Here is a 23,468-nt window from a genome sequence, read left to right as displayed (position 1 = left end):
TATAACAGAGTTGGGAGACACATTCCCTGCCACAAGTAGCTCACAATGTAGAGGGAGACACAGGCCTTCATTTAAATAAATTACAGATATGTACATAAGTGGAGGCCTTCCCAGACTGAGCCCCCTCCTTCCTCTCCCCCTTCCCAACCCCCCCACCCTACCTCCTTCCCTTCCCCACAGCACCTGTATATATGTTTGTACAGAATTATTACTCTATTTTACTTGTACATATTTACTATTCTATTTATTTTCTTAATATTTTTTGTTTTGTTGTCTGTCTCCCCCTTCTAGACTGTGAGCCCGTTGTTGGGTAGGGACCATCTCTCTATGTTGCCAACTTGTACTTCCCAAGCACTTAGTACAGTGCTGTGCACACAGTAAGCGCTCAATAAATATGACTGAATAAATGAATAAGTGCTGTGGGACTGAGGGAGGGATGAATAAAGGGAAAAAAATCAGAGAAATGCAGAAGGGATTGGGAAAAGTGGAAATGAATTAGGGAAGGCCTTTTGGAGATTTACCTTCTATAAGGTTTTAGAAGTGAGAAGAGTAATTATCTGTCAGATATGACAAGGGAGGATGTTTCAGATCAGAATAGGATGTGGGAGAGAGGTCAGTGGTGAAATAGATGAGGTAATGCATGAGTTCGTGTGTGTAAGAGAGAGAGAGAAATTCACTTCCGAACAGTAAAGAATATTGGTACTGCCTCAGTGGAGGATTTTTCTATGTTCCAATAGTTTATTCATTCCATTAAGCTCTTGTCTATTGCCTTTCCTCTTTTCTGCATTTTGTACAATGACTTTACAGGGTCTCGGTAAGAGATATACTAACTCATCTTTAAAACTGCATATCTATTTTTGCTTTTTACTATGATCTTTAATTGATTCCCATAGTATGAATTATCTAGGTGCACATAAATGCTTTCATTATTTTCCATATCGATACTGAATCAACTTAAACTCTTATATGTTACAAGTGAAACAAATTCTGAATTGAATCTTATATAGTCATATGGCCATAGAATGAAAAGAACTGTTGATTCTACCACTTGCCACCATAGGCTGTCCTGGGGTTTAAACTTCTGACAGCCATTCAGTCACTGAAATCTCTCCTGCTTCAAGTTAAATGTTTCTTAGGTCCTTGGTAGAAATGGAGAACAATTGATCAGCAAGCCATGCTTAAGACATTTTGTATACCTGAAGGCAGCTCTCACACCACCCTGTAAACCTTTACTTTTGTAGATAAACATCCCTAATTATTTTAACCTTTCCCCCAGGACCTTCCTCTGACAATTAATTAATCATTCCTTTGTGGCTCCTTCTGTAAGTTTAAATGCTTAGAGAAACAGCTTGGACCAGTGGATAGAGCATGGGCTTGGGAGTCAGAAGGATCTGGGTTCTAATCCCACTCCACCTCTTGCCTGCAGTATGACTTTGGGTAAGACACTTAACGTCTCTGAGCCTCAATTACCTCACCTGTAAAACAAGAATAAATTATCTGTTCTCCCCCTTCTTAGACTGAGAGTCCCATATGGGACAGGGACTGTACCAACCTTCTTATCTTGAATCTACCCCAGTGCTTAGTATAGTGCTTGGCACATCTAAGCACTTAACAAACACAATGATCATAATTATAATTATTAGAGTCAATCAAAATCCATGCTATGAGCCAAGGACGTGAATGTTGTTTCAGATGAGACAAGGGATTCACTTCAACGGGGAAGGAATCATTATGTGGTGAATTGTACCTATTTAGGAAATCTCACAATAATGGAAAAATAGTATTGGTTTTTGTAACATTGTCATCAGAGTGTTTTGTTCCCTTTGTTGAAAATTTGTGACATGCATTTCAGGCACGAACTTCTGGAAGAAGCCCGGAGAAAGGGGTTGCCTTTTGCCCAGTGGGATGGGCCTACAGTGGTTGCGTGGCTAGAGGTAAGGAATGGGTTTTGCCACTTTGCGGTGGACCCATGTTTTTCTTGTGGAAGTGGGAAGAAGGACCACAACACAGACACTGGAAGAATCAAGTTTTGTGAAGTCTTTTTTTAAAAAAAACTATTTAAATATCATTAAGATCTTATTCCTTAAGATGACTGTATGTTCTGCCCTAGCCTATTTTTTGGAAGAAATGTTCTCCATGTCTTAGCCTTGTTTCAGGGATATTCTCAGAATAATCTTGATCAACTTTGAAGTCAGGTGTTTGGCATTCTCCAGTATCATGACACTCCAATTCCTTTAAATATTCAGATCAATCTGTGGGATGTTTACTGAGTGCTTACAGGGCACAGAATACTGTTTTAAACACTTGGGAGAGTAGAGTACAATAGTGGCAGATACGATCCCTGCCCATACTAATGCAGTTACAATCCAGTTGGCAGACTGAAAAAGCCCATCCACCAGGGTTAATAGTGGGGAACCAGGCTATAGTTAATGGTTACCTCAGTGGTTATCAAACAACTGCACAGACCTTAGACACCTAGAGAGAAAAGGGAGAAAAAACACACCAGACTAAAATTCTAACACTTCCTTAACCAAGTAAGCTTCTATAAATACCTAGATTTCCAGAAAGACACGAGCCAAGTTTTAAAAAAAACAATTAGCTTTCTTGGTCTTGAGTTTCATCATCTGAAAGAACAGGGTATGGCCCTTCAGGCCATCTGGATGAGTGAATGAGGTGAGCCAGGGAATTGAAATGCTCATCCTGGCTGGCTCATAGATCCTCACCCTTCTCCCGGGAAGATTGGTTGTTGAGTACTTTACCATTGGAATTTGGTGAATGCTGATTATGGCCATTGGTAGTTGTTCAGCAAAGTTCCTCTAAATCCCTAACAAGCTCTCGGTTGCTCCGATAACCTGGAGAGCCAACTGTGGCCAGAATCCCAAAGCCTGTTTCAGATTGACAGCAGTTTAACAAGCAGCATTGTTGTTTTGGGAAACAGGTCACAGAAGGTTTGTTGGGGCCAGAATGCACAATGGATATGTCTTTTTTAAGTCCACAAATTAATGCTGATAACACTGTGTCTTTTCACTAGTTGTGGCTGGGAATGCCGGCATGGTATGTAGCAGCTTGCCGGGCCAACGTGAAGAGTGGGGCCATCATGTCAGCATTGTCGGACACTGAAATCCAGAGGGAAATCGGCATCAGCAATCCCCTCCACCGCCTGAAACTGCGGCTGGCCATTCAGGAGATGGTTTCCCTCACCAGCCCCTCAGCCCCTCCCACCTCTCGAACAGTGAGTCTCTTTCAGCTTTCCCCAGCCCCCTGCCCCAATGAGAGCAGTCCTCTGCAGCATCTCCAAGTGTAAAACAGAAACCATGGCAATACACTTTATAATTAGCATGAGTTGCTCTGAAAAGAACTGAACGTTCTAAGTAGGAAGTAGAACGGGTATTGAAACTCCCCATTTTACAGTTGAGGAAACTGAAAATCAGTGAAGTTAAGTGACTTGCCCAAGATCACACAGCAGGCAGTTGGCAGTCCTGAGATTAGAACCCAGGTCCTCTGATACCTAGACCCATGTTCTTTTTACTAGGCCATAATGCTTCTCAACACAAACTAGATGGCCAGAGGGTCTGCGATTATGGAAGAAAGGCAGAAAGAGTCTTCATTGGACCAAAGCTGGCTTCGAACAGGAGCTAACCTCATTCCCTCATTCATTAGTTCAATCATTCAATCCTATTTATTGAGCACTTATTCTGTGCAGAGCACTGTACATAAATGCTTGAGCACCGTATTAAGTGTCCCAGCTTCTGTCCTGCTGATCCAGGCATTGTTGCTTTCAATCAGAGAGGGCTCCAGGGATGGGAGGAAGACTAAAGATGAAGGGAGTAACAGGGTCTTGGAGTTGTAGTGTTAGGTGTCCAGGGAGGAGATGGTGCAGATACCTAATGTATGGAAAAAGAGGCTCCAAACGAAACAGTTATGTCTTCCCCAGGTCAGGGTTTCTCACTACCTCTGGAGATCCCTGGTATGCTTTGTAGTTTTGTTAACAGCTCCTGAAGTCTCAAGGATGACCAGAAAGAAAAAGGGGAGAGCTTTCTAGTTGGTCTTTAATGACCTTGGAGCTACACTGCTGCCAAAACTCCCAAGCCCCATAACTAATGTGATGGTTTGGGACTGACTTTCCAAGTCTGTCTGAAAGTTGACCTGCAGTGAATGCTGTTTTTCTGGAAGATCCATAACCCCCGAAAGCACTCTCACCTGACCCCTCTTGAATTAAGGGAGTTAATTCATAATGATAAGAGAATATGCATCATCAATATGCAGGGTTCAGAAAGCCAATTTCTTGAAATGTGATCATTCCATTGAGAAGATGGTAGCACAGTCCTGGTTGAAGGTGATGATGAGGATAATGATAATTGTGGTATTTGTTAATGATAATTGTGGTATTTGTTAAGCACTTACTGTGTGCCAGGTACTGTACTAAGTGCTAGGATTGATACAAGCCAGTTGTGTTAGACACAGTTTCTATCCTACATGGAGCTCACAGTCCTAATCCCCATTTTACAGTTGAGGTAACTGAGGCCCAGAGAAGTGAAGTGATTTGTCCAAGGCCTCACAGTGGGCAAGTGGCAGAGTCAGAATTAAAACCCAGGTTCTTTTAACTCTCAGGCCTGTGCTCTTTCCACTAGGCCACACACGTGTCCTGGAAGATTTGCCTATTCCAGATCATAGAGCTTCCACCTGGTCCTGGACAAGTTTCCTTAAGCTTCTGACCCCCGTATCTTCATTAATCCATTGGTAAATCAACAGTATTTTAAGACAACTGTGTTTAAAGCACTGTAGTAAGTGCTTGGAAAAATGGATCATCATACTGTCTTTGGCACATTTATTATATACTTAAGTTTGTAGGCCTATCAAGGGAAGGAGGAAAAAAAGAGATCTAGCCCCAGTCAATCAATTGTATTTATAGCTGCAGTAGGCTATATTTTAATTTCCTAGCACTTTGCATAATGTTTGGTACAACATAAGTGCTTAATGACAACTATTACTGCTAGTAATGGTAATGGAGGTATTTATAAAAGTGCCACTGAGGAACATGTACTGTACTAAAGACACATCATTGGGCAGAAGTAGAAGGAAGCAAGGAAGTAGAGAAAGTAAGAATGATAAATTGAGTCCCAGGTAAAAGGTAGTTGGTCCTAGACTAACAAAGAAACAATAGGCATTCCACAGCTCTCCCCCAGATTTATTGCTGACAGCAACCCTGATTTTAAGTGCTTAGTACAGTGCTCTGCACATAGTAAGCACTCAATAAATACCATTGATTAGTTGATTGATATAATTCTTTCTGCGTGGCCATACAAACATTGATCCAGCCCTTGACTTTGTTTTTGCTTTCACTGTGATTGATGTAGGCATTCTTTCCATAAAAAACATGGTGGTAGTCTTCTGCAGTTAGGGGCCCCAGACTGTCCTGGCTATATTACTCTCTCCAGTATAGCCTAGTAGAAACAGCACAGGCCCAGGAGTAAGCAGACCTGGATTCTATTCCAGCTTGTCATGTACCTGCTGTGTCACCTTGGTCAAGTCACTTAACTTCTTTGGGCCTCAGTTTTCTCATCTGTAAAATGGAGATTCAACACTAATTCTTCCTTCCCCTTAGACTGTGAGCCGCTTGTGGGACAAATACAAGTTATCTCCCTTGTGCGTAGTGTGGAAGTAGACAACATAGCACTCAATACATACCATTAGATGATGGAATGAGTAGGGTGGATAGATGCAAATGTCTTTAAGCTCTGTATGAAGAGTTCGTATCATAAAATCAAGGAGGGGTTTTCCTATTCATTCAGCAGAACACTGTATTAAGCTCTTAGGAGGGTACAAAACAACAGACTTGGCAGACCTGTCCCCTGCCCACAAGGATCTTGCAATCTAGAGGTCATGACACATTTGAGAAGCAATGCCATCTAATGAAAAGGGCACAGGCCTGGGAGTTAGAGGACTTGGGAAATCAATCAATCGTATTTATTGAGTGCTTACTGTGTGCAGAGCACTGTACTAAGCGCTTAATATAATATAATCTTGGCGCTGCCATTTTGTCTGCTGTGGGGCCTTGGGCAAATCGTTTCACTTCTCTGTGCCTGTTACCTCATCTGTAAAATGGGGATTAAAGCTGTGAATACCATGTGGGACATGGACTGTGTCCGTCTTAAATACCTTGTATCTACCCCATCGCTTAGTTCAGTGCCTGACACATAGTGAGTGCTTAACAAATACCGTAAAACAAGTCCCTGTCTCGTGTGGGGCTCACATTTTCTCACAGGATGGACCTACTGTGCTTCGAAATTGAATTCCTGGAGTGGTCCCAACATTTAACCTGGAAGTGCTTCAAGCCAGAGCTAAACCTTTGACAGAGAACAAATCCCTACTGGACCAAAATCTTCTAGTCTGGGCCTGCATGCGTCATTCGTAGGGCTTGTCCATTCTTATTATGCCCAAATCACATAACTCAGTTCTATTCTAATTTACTGTTTCAGTTCTGACATATACTGCTCTAACCAAGTAGGTTAGCTGGGGTATTTTCTCACTGTGTGTTTGCCAAAATATTACAGCTATTATTATCTGGACATACTTCAGATTTAGCATGTTCCTCCCTAGCTTAGAAACTCTAATTACATAATAATAATAATAAGAATAATAATAATAATAATGGCATTTATTAAGCGCTTACTATGTGCCAAGCACTGTTCTAAGCACTAGGGAGGCTACAAGGTGATCAGGTTGTCCCACGGGGGGCTCACAGTCTCCATCCTCATTTTACAGATGAGGTAACTGAGGCCCAGAGAAGTGAAGTGACTTGCCCAAAGTCACACAGCCGACAGTTGGCCGAACCGGGATTTGAACCCATGACCTCTGACTCCAAAGCCCGGGCTCTTTCCGTTGAGCCACGCTGCTTCTCCGTGGAATTACATCTATTAATGTAATGACATCTGGAATTACAGATGGAATTACATCTATTCCAAGTATGAACAGCCTTCTGTGAGAGTGCTTCATACATCCATAAATACTCAAAGTGAAGCCTGCATATGTTGAAAGCAGGAATGGGTTGCCATTCCTTGGAAAAGCGAAAGTACAGTTGGAAAAAATCATATTCCAGATAATTCAGTGCATATAAAAAATAAAACTCAAAGTAGCCTAAGGGATGTAAAAATGGCAAAATGTGTGCAAAGAAGGGATTCCTTTGTAGTTATAGTAGTAGCATTTATTAAGCACTCACTAGGCACACTGCACTGTAATAAACGCCTGGGAAATACAAAGCAAGCAAGTGGCCCCTTCCCTGCCCACAAGAAGCTTACATTCTAAGGGGGGAGACACACATAAAAAGTATTTTCAGAGTAATCAAAATAAATGAATATTTTACATTTGAAAAAGAGTGTAGACAGTGCTAAGGATGGATATTGATAGGTGACTTTTGGATGCTGTGAATCTATCAGGGAAAGCTTGTTGGAAGAGGTTTGCTTTCAGGAGAGCTTGAATATGGGGAAAGATTGTGAGGTCTGTTTGATATGAGGAAAGAGGGAGTTCCAACCTCATAGAACAGCAAGAGTGAAGGATAGTGTGTGGGAGAGTAGCAAGTGAGGTTATTAGTAGTTATAGTATTTAGTAAGTGCTTACTTTGTACAGAGCACTATACTAAGCACTTGGAATGAGTGTACACATGGGAATTAAACCCAGGCCCTTTCTCTTGAGGGGCTACAGTTAGATGATTATCTTGGGAGGAACAAAAAGATCAAGTTTGAGAGTAGCGATTGAAGACAGCAGATGGGGAGTGTAGTACAGTTGGGACAGGAGATTGGCTGGAAGAAGAGAGACCAGTAGTTGTGAAACACAATGCATTATGAGTCTCCTGAGAGATTAGCAGATGACGTTTCTAGTCAAGAAATAGAAAATCTCCTTGGGATCTGATTAGCAGCAGATCTGCTGGACCCTCACCCATTTTTCAAAACCTACAGTTGAGTGTGACATTCAGGCTGGCTTTCATTGGATCTGAGGGAGTCTTTTCCACCTCCTTGTATAAGCCAGTAGAAAATCATAAGCAAAACAAAATATTCTACTTTTTCCCCCTTTTCTGCTGAAGTTTGCAGAGAAACAGCATAGTCTAGTGGATAGTGCATGGGTCTAGAGGTCAAAAGGACCTGGGTTGTAAATCCGCTTTGCCACTTAGCTGCTATTTGACCTCAAGCTAGTCACTTCGCTTCTCTGTGCCTTGGTTTCCGTATCTGCAAAATGGGCATTAAGACTTGAGCCCCAAGTGGGACAGGGACTGCATCCCACCTGATTTGCTTACAGCTACCCCAGTGCTTAGTACGATGTCTGGCACATAGTAAGCGATTAACAAATACCATAAAAAACACTAAATATATTAGTGTTATGCTTTGTATTCAAAGACAGTGTCACTGATGACAGTTATTCATGGATATAAGCGTGACTGATTATATGGTAGTGCTGAGTAAAGTCTATACACTGCCTGTCAAGTCAGAATCTGTAGGGTCAACCAGAAGGCTACCATGGAGACTAGCATGGCTGAAGAGGAAGTGGACTATCACCCCAACTTTTCTCGCAGGCAAGAATGTATTGAAACTACCCAAGATTGGCAGCTACTGTTACTTGTCGGCCACTTGCCTGCCCTATGATCTTAGGCAAGTCACTTTACTTCTTGGTGCCTCAGTTACATCATCTGTGAAATGAGGATTGAGAAAGTGAGCCCTACTTGGGAAGGGGACTGTGTCCAACCCGATTTGCTTGTATCCACCCCAGTGCTTAATATAGTGCCTGGCACATAGTAAGCACTTAACAAATACCACAATTATTTTTATTATTATGTATTTAAAATTCTTCCTAAAAGAAAGGTGTCTGCACTTCCCTGGGAAGTCACTCCTTGTTGGACCACATTAAAGTTTGGTGCAGTGTGCCATAGAAACAAGATCAAGCCCCTTTTTTTGTTAATAGATTTAACTGCTTACTATGTGTCAAGTACTGGTGTCAAGTACTGTTTTAAGTCCTGGGGTACAAACAAGTTAATCAGGTTGGACACAGTCCCTGTTCCACAAGACACTTACAGTCTAGGTGGGAGAACAGCTATTGAATCCCCATTTTACATTCGAGGAAACCGAGGAACAGAGAAGTTAAGTGACTTTCCCGAGATCACACAGCAAGCAAGCAAGTGGCAGAACTGGAATTAGAATGCAGGTTCTCTGACTTTCCGGCCCATGCTTTTTCCACTAGGCCACGCTGCTTCTCCTTGTTTATTGTGAAAAAAATAAAGGCACCAGAGCATAAACTATTATGGATTATAAGTGGCTTAAATTAATTTTCCATTTGGTAATCAACAAAGATACTTTGAACCAGTAGTGGAACTGTTCGAGTGAATTGCTCCAATCCTTAACCTGAAAAGTAAGTGTACCAGTTGGGAAAAGAAATCTTTGTTTAGCTTGAGATAAGACTTCAATATTTACTTATAACCTATTAAAAATTGTTCTGCCAGTGTTCCAAATACTCCTCTGTAGTGTCATATGCATAATGAAAAATGTGTTTTTTAAAGTGCTCCTCAATGTAGAACTTACCAAAATATCTATTTTCACAGTATTGATGGCTAAAAATAATTTCAGTGTTTATTCCTAGCAGAAACGGAATTATAGTCTGTTGGAAAACACGCACTCCCCAGCTCAAATTTCATGTTCAGTAAAATTTGAAAGCACATTCTATTATTAGTTCTTTTAATCAATTCAGTTGATATAACAGTCATAGGGAAATAATGAAATATTAATTGGCAGTTTGAGAGTTGCCAACTTGTACTTCCCAAGTGCTTAGTACAGTGCTCTGCACATAGTAAGCACTCAACAAATATGATTGAATGAATGAGAGTCCCCAGAATGATTCAGAACCTTATTAGCAAAATTTAGCTTGCAAGCTCAGCTTTTGGAATTTGAACTGCTACATGTTAGAATCGGTGGGAAAGTAGATTTATAGTCATAGGGCTGATCACAAATATTGTTTGCATTCATTTTGTGTTCAAAACACATCAGTGATATTTCCTCTTAGGAAACAATTGTGATGTGTACAATAGAAATCTAATTTTCAGTGACAGTATTTTTCCTCATTCACTCTTCTATAGGTTGGATTAGTTTTGTCCAATGGGTCTATTGCTCACCCTTTCTTCTCCCATGAAAACACGTCATTCATTGCTAAGAAATTCAAACAAATTAAAGCATTGTTGTCACTTCCTACGAATATGAAAGTAAGGTGGAAAATTTTAAGTCACAAAACATTTGGCATGGAATATACAAATTGCATGAAGTGTTCCTACTTTTAAGTACAAAATGGTTACACTGATGGGTTTAATTTGGAATTGATTACTGAAGCAAAATAGGGATTCAATACCAGTTCTCCTTCCTACTTAGAATGTGAATAATAATAATGATGGTATTTGTTAAGTGCTTACTATGTGCCAAGCACTGTTCTAAGCGCTGGAATGTCATGTGAGGCCTGATGATCTTTTATCTACTCCAGCACTAGGCACATACCAAATGCTTAAGCACTGCTATTATTGATGTGCATCTAGCTTTACTTCTATTTATTCTGATGACTTGACACCTGTCCACATGTTTTGTTTTGGTGTCTGCCTCCCCTTTCGAGACTGTGAGCCCATTGTTGGGTAGGGACCGTTTCTATATGTTCCCAACTTGTACTTCCCAAGCTCTTAGTACAGTGCTCTGCACACAGTAAGCACTCAATAAATGCGATTGAATGAATGAATGAATATTATTACTATTATCATTATTGTTACTATTAGTCAATCAATTGCATTTGTCAAGTGCTTAGTCTGTACAGAGTACTGTACTAAGCGCTTGGGAGAGTACAATATAGCAATAAAACAGGCACATTTCCAGCCCACAACGAGCTTATTATTGTTAAATATTATCATTTGAGTTGACTTAAAAGTGGAAAAAAGGTAAAAGCCAGTTACTGAAAATCAAGCCCATATTCATTCCTGAAGCAGTCCCATAGTGGGGGAAACCTGAGGGGATAAATCTCTTTCCATTACTAAATGCCTTTATAAAGTCAGGACTTAAAACTCTCCCATACATTAATGTGTGCTTAATCTTTAGGGTTTCAGTTCATTACAATGGGATGTAAATGGCTATTAATAACTCTTAAGGTTCAATTACTAAAGGAATCCAGCTCGACATTTGCTGCTCTACATCAAAATCGCAAACGGTCCCATGGTTCCCTGCAACTGCGGGGAGTTCGGCCAGCCCGGTTACGCTGATCGTGATGCTATGCGCTGTTAACTTACAGTGGTGCTGCCTTTCTCCTTTAACACTGCTTACCTAATGTGGATCGGACCTGCTTCCCTCTGGGCCTCATCACTAGCCCTCAGGCAACGTTTGGGTGACGCACGAAGAAATGGAAAACCTTGCGGCTCCTGCCAAAACGGTCAGTGTCTGGCATCTTAAACTATGTCATCCATTCAGTCATTCAGTCGTATTTATTGAGCACTTACTGTGTGCAAAGCACTGTGCTAAGCTCTTGGGAAGGTATGATATAACAATAAGGAGACACATAGCCAGCCCACAGTGACCTTACAGTCTAGAGGACTGTTTTGAGGACTAGGACTGTAGTGGACTATGTCTGAAGAGAAATGTGGGTGAACTGTTTATGTGGTGTAATTATCTGACTAGGATCAAGCAGTTGTATATATTGAGCACTCACCATACGCAGATAGAAGAAACACTTTAAAAATGAACATGAGAAAGAAATAAAGCAAAGGAAGAATTAGTTTTCACTGTTTTAATCTTTCGTTAATGCGGGTATTTCACCATTTGAGTTTCAGGGTGAAGAATTTGTTTTCAATCCACCAATTGCATTTATTGAGCACTTTCTGTGTGCCGAGTCCCATACTAAGCGCTTAGGAGGATATAATATATTGGAGTCGGTAGACCTGTGCACTTCCCACAAGGAATTTACACTCTTTTAATCATTTTTTTTTTCATGTGGCTATTTCACCATTTGAGTACTGAGGAAAACTAGATTACAAAAGTACAGAATACTAGAGCTGAGAAGAATCATGTTTAGTTCAGTCCTTTGCCTCCACACAGATAAACTAAACTATCCAGTCATCTTTCACTGACTCTTCTTTTTTAAAGATCTCCTTTAAGAGACAACAATTTCCCGTAGAAGTCTGTTCTAATGTTGTAGGTATTGAGAAAGTCATTCCAAAGCTGCTGTTTTAGGTTCCTTAACCAATCAAAGGTATTTATTGAGCACTTCCTATGTGCAGGCATGTGAAATGCAGGTACGTTCCCAGCTGACAGCAAGCCTTAAGGGCAGAGATCATTCCCAGTGCTTAGTGCAGTGTTCTGCACAAAGTAAGTACTTAATAAATACTACTATAAGTCCATTGTATTCTCCTGAGTGCTTAGGTCAGTGTTTCTTACCCAGAAGGGACTCAATAAATGCCCTTGATTGATTGCTGTTTACTGCTGATTGTGCTTTTGAGGCTTCTGCACAAGGAGCTATGAAGATGGTTGTGAGCCATTGCATAGAACAGAACAGCTTGATGGAGAGAGACTGAAGAAAATTGAAGCTCTGTATCAGTCTCTTCCTACACAGAACAGATGATTTTCCTCAGCAACACAGCACTTAAATCCTTCTTGGCATTCTGGGAAGTTGGCAAGACAAAATTTTTGACAGTTGGGAAGAAGCCCACAGGCATTGAGACACCTGAGGAGCATGGACTCCAAGATTTCAAGTAGTTTCTATGTAGTAAACGAGAGGCAGGGTCACCTGTGCAAAAAGAAAACAATTTTATCACAAAAAGCATTTTCAAGATAGACTTAAACACTGCCTAAAGCATAGCACTTTTCAGTAGTAAAGTGCTATGAGAGTGTACTATTTGAGCAATTGAGAGATGCTCTCTGCCCTTAAGCAGAGATTTCAAGAAAACAGGGATGTCAGAGGGCAGTCTTGAAAATATCAAACACATTGGCACAGCAAGAAATGGCTTGTCCTTTTGCAGTTAAACTGCATACACAGGTAAGATCTCACCAACAGCAAGCAGCAAGATCTTTGAAAAATAAAAGTTATATGTCTATGGACCTATATATGCATATCTATTTTACATGCATATAGCTATGTTAGATATAGGATCTGTAGAATTTGGGAATGCAGTAGTTGCTCTTAATTCCTTTCTGTCACTTCAGATGCAGTCATTCAAATAGTTCATTGTTACCTCACCAAAGCCAAACTGTGTTTATTTCCTTAATCTCCGTGCTTGTGGATATTTTGTTGGTGTGTTTTGGTAATTCAGGATTGAATAATTTACAGCTACTTGGTTAGAAAAATAGCATAATACAAATGCTAATTCAGAATTTTTAAATCATGAGAGGTGTATGTCATAGACTTACCTTTAAGTATGAAGTTTGATAATTGTGTTTCTTCTCTTTATTACTGTGTGAATTCATCAGTTAGATTTACCACCTTTCTTTGACAGAAATTAGAGTGATCCTATAATACCACTTGGTAATTGGCTTTCAAAAGTATTTGTGTGAATAGTCATTGTGTTTTCTTATCATTGTTAAAAGAATAGTGGGTAAACGTCTACATTTCACTTTATTGTCATGTAACCAATTATTCTGAGATTTAAAGGTATAATTTAACCATATATTTTGCTCTATCCAATTTACTTCAGTCAGGTCGATCATATTTCCTATACACAACATTAACGTTTTTACCAAAACCAGTAAAAACTTTGTAACTATTCTTTCAAGAAATGATGGTGTAATTCTAGTGACAGATGCACTAAAAACAGGTAGTCCTACTTTCTCCTGTACTTGACCATGGACCCTGACTGTAATGGTCAAGGAAAAACATGCTATAGTTTTCTGCTTATTCTAGCACATTTTTGTGTAGTGCACATTCTTGAACAACAAGGACTCATTTTTTCCCCTTACTTTATTATGCAGAAGGAATCAGAAGAAGGAAGTTGGGCCCAGGTAAGAGCTAAAAATTTACTTGGAAGGGTATTTTTCATTCAAGCATACCAATCAGTTGCCTATGAAAGAAAAAGGGCTAGAAAAGCCTTGGGCACTTGTGCAGGTGGGTAAGAGGTATGGGCTAGAGGAGAGTGGATGGGGTGACTTTCCTAGTGAATTTTCAAAAGCAGAGGCTTAAGCGGTAATGCTTTTCAAGAGGAAGTGATTTCCACCAGGCTGACGTGGGAGCTTCTTTCGGGGAAAAGTTTGTTGCTGTCCTGAGAGAAACATCAGGTTGAATGTATTCTCCTCTTCCTCTTGCTCCTCCATTGGCTTCCATCTGCTTGGAGGTACTGGCCCTTCTTGGCTCCAGAAAAGTCTTCCGTTTCTTTTCCCCAGGCTCCTGACAGGATGGCATTCCATGTTTAAGGGACAATGTCTGAGGCAAACACCCTTCACAGTAGCTAAGAAGTGGGTCTAGGTGGACTGACTTGGTGTTGATCTGTTTGCGGAATTAGGCTGCCTTGGCTTTTGTTTATCATATTTATCTTTGTCCTCATCTCGTAAGTTGGTTTTATATTTTTATTGTTTCACATTTGCCTATGTAGCTGTCACTGAACCTCTCTTTTCCCTTTATTCTTAGGTTTTGAGTCCCTGGGGCTATTTCCTCCCCATATAATTTTTCCCAGCTCTTAGTACAGTGGTTTGTAAACTGTAAGACCTTAATAAATACCATTCTACTTCTACAGTTTTCCTATTCTTTTGTTTTTCGGCAGACTCTGGCCTATGGTGACATGAACCATGAGTGGATTGGTAATGAATGGCTTCCAAGCTTGGGTTTACCTCAGTATAGAAGTTACTTCATGGAATGTCTGGTAGATGCAAGAATGTTAGATCACCTGACAAAAAAAGATCTCCGTGTCCATTTAAAGATGGTGGATAGTTTTCATCGGTAGGTTCTTCCAAAGAGCAATGAAAAATCAGCAAATGAAAAAGTGCACATTGCTCTTGTTAAAACAAATGAGTAAAGGCTGTATTTAGTAGTGGTACTTGCTATTTAGAGCAACATAGCGAGACTCTCTGTGGAGGGAGTATTTCCTGGAAGAAAGCTGACGAATTCAAAACCCAGAGTACTCATTAAATATTTATTTTCCTAATCCACTACCTGGAAGATTGCTAATGGGGATTTTATAAGGCATTTGGCATTAGTAACATTATGAGAAATGTAGAGCAGACATATACAAAGATCTGGGGTGTGGAAAGGTGGAGTGATGCAAATTCAAAAAGGCACTGTGCTAATTAAGGAGGAAATTGAATAGGTCTCCGAAGGAAGCATTTCCTTAAGATACTATGGCTTCAACTCTGGCAGATAATGTCCTTCTTTCAAAGCAGTTACATTTTTCAAAATGGTTAGCAAGATGCATCCTCCCACCTGCAGGAACTTAGAACAGCTATAGGGAAATGGCAGTGGAATCTTATTTGGGGGACAAAAATTTGTTGCTGCTCAGAGAAAAACATCAGGTTGAATGTGTTCTCTTCCTCTTGCTCCACCACCAAAGGCATGCCTGTTTGGTAGTTGTGCTGTCTGGGGAGCTGTGATAAGCCTCAGGGGCATCTTGTGCTCCTGGGTGGCTAGGAAAGTCAAACTTTAAATTATTTATTTATACTGATGTTTGTTCTCCTTCTCTAGACTGTAAATTCTTTGTGGGAAGGGAATGTGTCTATGAACTCTTTGTTATTGTACTCTCCTAATAACTTAGTATGGTGATCCGTGCATAGTACCTGCTCAGTGAATTGATTGATTTTTGCTTTCTTGATCATAACGATTGACCTTTCAGGGATTTCCCCCATGGAATTGCTGCCCTTGGGAAAAATCTGTGAAAAGTAACTTAAAATTTACCCCTGAAGTACTAAGATGTCATTCCCCTCCCCATTGCCCCAGAATCTGCTGCTGTCTCTGCTCACCAGGCAGTGTGATGTAGACAGAGATCCTTGGTGACCCCAGCTTCTCACCCAGGGGCACTTCCATGGACTTTCTCTTGCTAATTGTCCTACACTGATTTATCTCTGTGTATGTGTTTAGTATTTCTTGAATTCATTGCAAATTTATGTACACACAAATTAAGAAACACATTCTATAAGCTTATCATTTACCACATAGAGAGCAGAGCAATTCTTCTCAATTGTGGAGACAGACAGGTACTTGCAGTGAGTCACCAAGGGATTTGGAGGCATTTCTAGACCAGATAACTTAGAAACTAGAGTTGATACCCATTTCTTTAAAATAATTAGAAACAGGGTGGTGGGACAGATTAAGTCGCTACCATAATCCCTTTCAGCCTTATGGTTTAATTTTCTTTCAGTCATTTATCTAGTTCTTTTCACAAATAACACACTGAAGTATGTGGGTGGAATTATGAAAGAATCTGGATTTGTCTTCTCTGCTTTTCAGGTTTTTTCCAAGCTGTTTATGTACAGAATTAAATTATTAGATATCCTTAATGTCATTAAGGGAAATAAAAGCACTTCTGAGGCAAGAAATAGGAATGAATATATTCTACATTGTCATGTAATTCTTTTTTCTTTTTAAAAACGAACAGAACAAGTTTACAGTATGGGATCATGTGCTTAAAGAGGCTGAATTACGACAGGAAAGAACTAGAAAGAAGGCGAGAGGCAAGTCAACATGAAATAAAAGGTAAAATTTCCTCTTCCCAAATGCAATGTGTTGTTGTCACATGTCAAGCTCTCCACTTCATGTAGCAAATGGTGCTTTGACTCATTTATATTTCACCGCTTGGTGGTTGAAGTGCAATATTACTCCACATTGGCAGTGAGCAGTTATTTTAGTCCACAAGACACTTAGCATCTTCTGTCGAACTTTCTTTGGTCCACTGCTTTCAACCATCATTCATTCATTCATTCAATCGTATTTATTGAGCACTTACTGTGTGCAGAGCACTGTACTAAGCACTTGGGAAGTACAAGTTGGCAACATATAGAGACGGTCCCTACCCAACAACGGGCTCACAGTCTATAAGGGGGAGACAGACAACAAAACAAAATATATTAACAAAATAAAATAAATAGAATAATAAATATGTACAAGTAAAATAGAGTAATAAATCTGTGCAAACATATATACAGGTGCTGTGTGGAGGGGAAGGAGGTAGGGTGGGGGCGATAGAGAGGGGGAGAGGAAGGAGGGGGCTCAGTTTGGGAAGGCCTCCTGGAGGAGGTGAGGTCTCAGTAGGGCTTTGAAGGGAGGAAGAGAACTAGCTTGGTGGATGGGCGGAGGGAGGGCATTCCAGGCCAGGGGGAGGACATGGGCCGGGGGTCGATGGCGGTTCAGGAGAGAACAAGGTACAGTGAGGAGGTAAGCGGCAGAGGAGCGGAGGGTGCAGGCTGGGCTGCAGAAGGAGAGAAGGGAGGTGAGGTAGGAGGGGGCAAAGTGATGGAGATCCTTGAAGCCAAGACTGAGGAGTTTTTGCTTGATGCGTAGGTTGACTGGTAGCCACTGGAGATTTATGAGGAGGGAGTAACATGCCCAGAGCATTTCTGCACAAAGATGATCCAGGCAGCAGCGTGAAGTATAGACTGAAATTGGGGAGAGACGGGAGGATGGGAGATCAGAGAGGAGGCTGATGCAGTAATCCAGTTAGGATAGGATGAGAGATTGAACCAGCAGGGTAGCGGTTTGGATGGAGAGGAAAGGGCAGATCTTGGCTATGTTGCCAAGGTGAGTCCAGCAGTTTTTGGTGATGGATTGGCTCCTGAAATTGTCTTTCTTTATGTGTTTCCTGAAATGGTTTTTTCATAGAAATGATAGTTTTTCATTCAACTTTTCTTTTAATTGGTCTAGTTCATTTAGTATTTCCAATCAGTCGATATTTATTGAGCGCTTACTGTGTGCAGAACACTGTACTAAGCACTTGGGAGAGTACAATACAAAAGTTCTGCGAATCCCCACTCCAGGTATAACAGGTAGACAGATATGGGGGTTGTGTTATGCAATGAGAAGGCATAAAGGTCTGAATCCATTATCCTAGGACTTGACACTTCTTCTTGACACTTGACACTTAAGATCGTACATTGAAAAAGGGGACAATAAATAGTGCTGGGAGTCCTCAGTGGATTTGACCATTAGCAAACATGTTGGTTGACTCTTAGGGGATCACTGTGGTACCTATCCTCAGGAGTATGAGCTCCATGAGCATGAAGGGGGTTATTAACACCTTGAGATCAGACCTGAAGTGGATGAAGTGATCATTTTGGGCGGGACAGGCAGCCACAGTTAGTTCACCCTCCCGGTGGATGTAGAAAGGGGCCAGAAGTGGAAGCAAGATAATGGCTCCACTTTTGCCCCCTGTTGGCAAACTCCAGCCCCAACCTATGGGTTTCTCAAGCTGTCCACTGGGCTCTGGCAATGGTCCGAGGCTCCTATTGCCCCCAGGTGGGGAGTCAAGAATGATGCCTATCATGATCCCTAAACAACCCAGGTAATTCTCAGAAGACAAAACAAGTGTCAAGGCTCCAGAATTCATGTAGCAGCTGGAATGGATCTTGCAGGACGGCATAGACCCCAGTCTTCTGTGTCTAGAGATGCTGTCATCTGACGTAGATCCAACTTAGTTTCAGGAATGTCCACCAACCATCCCCAACAACCAACCAGATCCCACTCTGGCCAACTCCATCTCTACTCCACTGTCTGGCAGCCCTCCTTCCCCACCTCTCCATCTCTCCCTCCTTTTCCATCTCCTCCTTCTTCCCATTGGTCACCCTTTGCTTTTCCCTTTGTTCTCCTCCTCTCCCTCTCCATTTTTCCATATTTTTCCCCTCTCTTCTCCCTATCTTCCTTTCCACTATTTCCCATTCGTCTCCACCTCTTTTCCCATCTCTGCCAACACTGTGCCCTACGTTAGGCTCTAATCACTCTTAGGATCAAACATTGGCACACCTGCCTACCCTGGGATTCAAGAAACATCTCTATTGATCACATCATCCTGCTAACCCTCCAGATCCTTGCTAGCTCATCAATCGCCTTAGCACTTGAGAGTATAATCTGTGAATTTGCTAGTTATGGCTATTGTGTTGCTCCCTAGCTGGAATTTATTTAGTGCAACTCCCCTGCTAGATTGCAAACTCCTTGAGGGTAGGGATTATGTCTACTAACTTTTGTACACTTCCAAGTGCTTTGTACAATTCTTTGCCACCAGTGAGAGCTCAGTAAATACTGTTGAGTGACTGAATGATGTGCTATTCTTTATCTGTAAAATTGCTTACTTTTTTTCTTTTTCAATTCTCTTAATATTTTTAAGTACTATGTATTTGACAATTTGGTTCCAGTTGTCTCCCCCAGTAGATTGCAGTTTGGAGGGCAGGGAACTATGTATTTTCCTTATATGTTCCTAAGACTCTCATGCCCTCATCCCTGCCATAACTCAGATTTTCACTTTGAGCTTTGGCTAAAGCACTGTGTATTTTGACAAAGGCAAAATTAGCAATCATTTTTCTGACAACATGAGCCTGTCTGGATACGGTGTGACAAGGTTCCAGAAGATACAGTAATACAATATTTGTGCAGCATTGACCACAGTAAGTACCTAATGCGAGTTTTCCTTAGCCTGGAGTTGATTATGATGATGATCATGGTTCTGTGGAGAATTGGCAGTCACCCAGTGTACTGCTTATAGCACCTCAGCTGGCTCATTACTTAGGAGCAACCGGGTATTTTTTTCAGGCCTAAAATGGACTTGTTTAGGTTCTTTGCATCTGAAGGCTCTGACAATCTGAAGGCTGTTTTCAAGTAGACTGTTCAAATTGATTTTTAAGCTAGAATTAATGGGCCAAAGATGTAGCCAGGACAGAGTGTGCTTGGCCAAGCAAAAGATGCTTCTAACACTTTAATAGCCAATAAGCCAGAGTGATAGAATTCAATTACTCTTTTGAAGTGTTTGTCTTTATTGCAGATTATTTTTTTTAACTAGTATCTACACTTTTCCTCTTAGGGGCTCACACTTGTGGCTTTGTAGACAATAAATGTGGCACCTTGGCCTTTGGAATGGCATTCTGAGTAAAAAGTGATGAGCCCAGTCCATTCTCAGAACTTGACTGTACAGAAACAGCCTGCATGCTTTTATCTATTCCACAGTGCAAATTAACTTGGTCCTAATGAACAGGTTTTGAGGTGAGAAGATCACTTCTCAAATATGAATTAATACAGCAGAGTAGAGGTGAGTTCCTCGAGTGGTTCTGTGTTTAAGTCAAGAGTATAATAATTTCTTCATACAGGGAGGAAATACCCACTTGATTTTTAATGCTTAAAATAGAGTGACCAGTAATATGAAGACCTCTAGGAGATTAATCATTATAAAAACAACCACATAAATTGGGTATCTATTTTCAGGCAGCAATCCACAGCATGAAATTTGAAAAACAGAACATGATTCTTCAAGGTTTTTGGCACCAACCACTATCTCCCAGCGCAGGATTGGGGAGATAAATCTAAGGAGGTATATATGGCAATTTTCCATGAGCTTGATAAAGGAAATAATTAGCTGCTCTAAAAGACTTCATAGGATCAGGCTAAGGGGTTTTAAAAATACCTTGATTTATACAGATGGACATGCTGTATCTACATGGAATTGGAAGCTCCTTGAGGGCAGAGACCAGCATTCTAGTTTTATTGCCTGCTCCCAAGCTCCTAGTACAGTGTTTAATCGATCAGTGGTATTTATTGAGTGCCTACTGTGTGTAGAGCACTGTACTAAGCTCTAGAATGTAAGCCCAACCTCTAGATTGTAAGTTCATTGTAGGCAGGGGATTGTGTCTGCTTATTGTTGTATTGTACTGTCCCAAGGGCTTAATACAGTGCTCTGCACACAGTAAACACTCAATAAATATGATTACATGAATTGAATGTGCTTGGGAGAATACGATATAACAGAGTTGATAGACATATTCCTTGCCCATAATGAGCTTACAGTTTAGTTTAATCAATAGTAATGATGATGATAATGGGAGAGAATGTCACTATGTAATGGAGGGTGAGCTAAAAGCATTTCCTAAAAAGCCAAACCCTTTCAAAAAATAAATTCTCTTTGCAGGAACATTGTGTATTTATGATCAAATGTGGGCTGATAGCAACTGTGGTTAACAGCAAGAAATATGTGTTGCAACTGTCAGTTTGGGAACGACCGTGCTCTGAGCTATGCAACCTTGGGTATCGCAGCTGCCGAAGTGATACAATTCTGTTGACCCATGGCAGCAACAAGGTGACTGAAAGGGTCACTGCAAGGTTGGGGTCCCTGTGTAGTAATAATAAAATAATAATGATGGCATTTATTAAGTGCTTACTACATGCAAAGCACTGTTCTAAGCACTGGGGAGGTTACAAGGTGATCAGGTTGTCCCATGGGGGGCTCACAGTCTTAATCCCCATTTTAAAGATGAGGTAACTGAGGCACAGAGAAGTTGTGACTTGCCCAAAGTCACACAGTTGACAATTGGCAGAGCCGGGATTTGAACCAATGACCTCTGACTCCAAAGCCCATGCTCTTTCCACTGAGCCACACTGCTTCTCTAATAATAATAATAATGGCATTTATTAAGTGCTTATTATGTGCTTGGGAGTAACTGAGGCACAGAGAAGTTAAGTGACTTGCCCAAAGTCACACAGCTAACAATTGGCAGAGCCGGGATTTGGATCCATGACCTCTGACTCCAAAGCCTGGGGTTTTTCCACTGAGCCAAGCTGCTTCAAGAAGCAGAATTAGAAGTAGTGTCCCTAAATGTGATGGGAATGGAGGGTAACAATCTAAAGCTATGCCCCTCGCCTCAGCCCCAGCTTTAGGGTGTCAACAGTATTCAGCATCAGCAGAATGTGAGCATCTTCTGTGTACAGACTGCTTAACTTGGAGGGAATGTTCAACATGCATCCAACACTCCAGGAGTTTGCAGGCTAAAGGAGCAGACAGTAGACATAACTTGATTAATTAAAATTACAATTAAGAATGAGGACATGGAGGTATAATTGAAAGGAGAGAATGAACTATATCAATGCTAGTGGAACAACAGAACAGGGAAGGAGAGGGATGAATTTAGGGAGTGGCTGTTGGAAGGGGCTTTGAAAGAGCAGAGGGACATAAATTAGCGAAACTGAGAAGGGAAGGCATTCTAAGCAGAAGGAAAAGTAAGAGACTTGAATTGGATATGAGGGGGAGAAGTGAGATCAGTAGCAGCTAGGATGTGAGTGTGGTATGAGCAAAGAGTCCAAGCCAGGGAATCATTAGAGAGGAGAGCAGATAGATAATAACAATACTACTAATAATACTTGTGGTACTTGTTAAGCACTTACTATGGGCCAGGAACTATACTAAGTGCTGGGATGGGTACAAGCAAATCAGATAGGTAAGTGGAAACCAGTTGGTGCACAATATTAAAGCTGATTGCCAGGTATTCTTGTTTTCTACCGGAAGGAATAGGGAGACATTAGGAATCAGTGTTTGAAGAAAGGTGTGGAACATATAGCTTTAAGGCCTGGTCAAAGCCTTTATTAAATTACTTCATGCATTTCAATGAAGATCTAGAAAACTCTGAGCCAGAAGACAGCTACTGATTAATGGATTTGGAATAGGACCCATGAGAAACGGTAAGGAAAACGCCATTGTTCTGCCTAGAGGATGACTACTGAAGGGCGATTTTGTACCTGACTCAAGTAGAGAGGGTGGTACCCAATTAAAGATGAGTACCAATTCTCCATCTCTACTGAAGATGGAAGAAGAAATATACCTAAGTTCCCTGGGGTGTTTTTAGGTCATCACAATGAAGGATTCCTAACTCTAAGAATTGGCAGTCTCTCAAAAGTCTCTTCTAGACTGTGAGCCCGTTGTTGGATAGGGACCGTCTCTATATGTTGCTGACTTATACTACCCAAGCGCTTAGTACTACAGTGCTCTGCATACAGTAAGCACTCAATAAATACGATTGAATGAATGGAAAGGTCCTTGGAAGAAATTGGTGAACTGTAGGAATGGGATGAAATTGCATTTATCTATCATAGTTTAAGAGCTGGCCTGGCCAACATTGTATTTAGGGAGGTGCCACCCAGGATCTAAAGTGCTCTTGAGGAGGGTGAACATTTGGAGAAAAGCCGCAACTCCACTCCTCCTGAGAACCACCACCAATTTTTTTAATGGTGTTTGTTAAGCACTTACTATGGGCCAGGGGCTGTTCTAAGCCCTAGGGTATATAACAGCTAATTAGGTTGGACACAGTCCATGTCCCTCATGGGGCTCACAGTCTTAACCTCCATTTTACAGATGAGGTAACTGAGGCACAGAGAAGTGAAGTGACTTGCCCAAGGTCATGCAGCAGCAAGAGGCGGAGCCAGGAACAGAATCCAGGTCCTGCTGGATCCCAGGCCTATGCTCTAACCAGTAGGCCACGCTGCTTCATATGGCTCTGGTATTATCCCCGGCCACTACAACCCTA

At 41.1% G+C, this 23,468-nt stretch overlaps 1 protein-coding gene across 4 annotated transcripts in view; it reads left to right on the top strand.

Annotated features, from left to right (window-relative positions):
• Window positions 1-23,468, top strand: part of PPFIA2 (PTPRF interacting protein alpha 2) — a 455,622-nt gene that overhangs the window by 413,447 nt on the left and 18,707 nt on the right. For all 4 annotated transcript variants that reach the window (XM_038756973.1, XM_038756972.1, XM_038756975.1 and 1 more), the window contains 6 exons: window positions 1,853-1,934; window positions 3,032-3,232; window positions 11,377-11,439; window positions 13,968-13,997; window positions 14,753-14,928; window positions 16,577-16,674. In XM_038756973.1, coding sequence (XP_038612901.1) covers window positions 1,853-1,934; window positions 3,032-3,232; window positions 11,377-11,439; window positions 13,968-13,997; window positions 14,753-14,928; window positions 16,577-16,674 — 650 coding nt within the window. The remainder of the gene's footprint in view (window positions 1-1,852; window positions 1,935-3,031; window positions 3,233-11,376; window positions 11,440-13,967; window positions 13,998-14,752; window positions 14,929-16,576; window positions 16,675-23,468) is intronic.

This window comes from Tachyglossus aculeatus, chromosome 14 (genome assembly GCF_015852505.1).
Source record: "Tachyglossus aculeatus isolate mTacAcu1 chromosome 14, mTacAcu1.pri, whole genome shotgun sequence".
Classification (NCBI taxonomy): domain Eukaryota; kingdom Metazoa; phylum Chordata; class Mammalia; order Monotremata; family Tachyglossidae; genus Tachyglossus; species Tachyglossus aculeatus.
The sequence above is the reverse complement of the archived record's forward strand: the minus strand, read 5'-3'. Positions and strand labels throughout refer to the sequence as shown.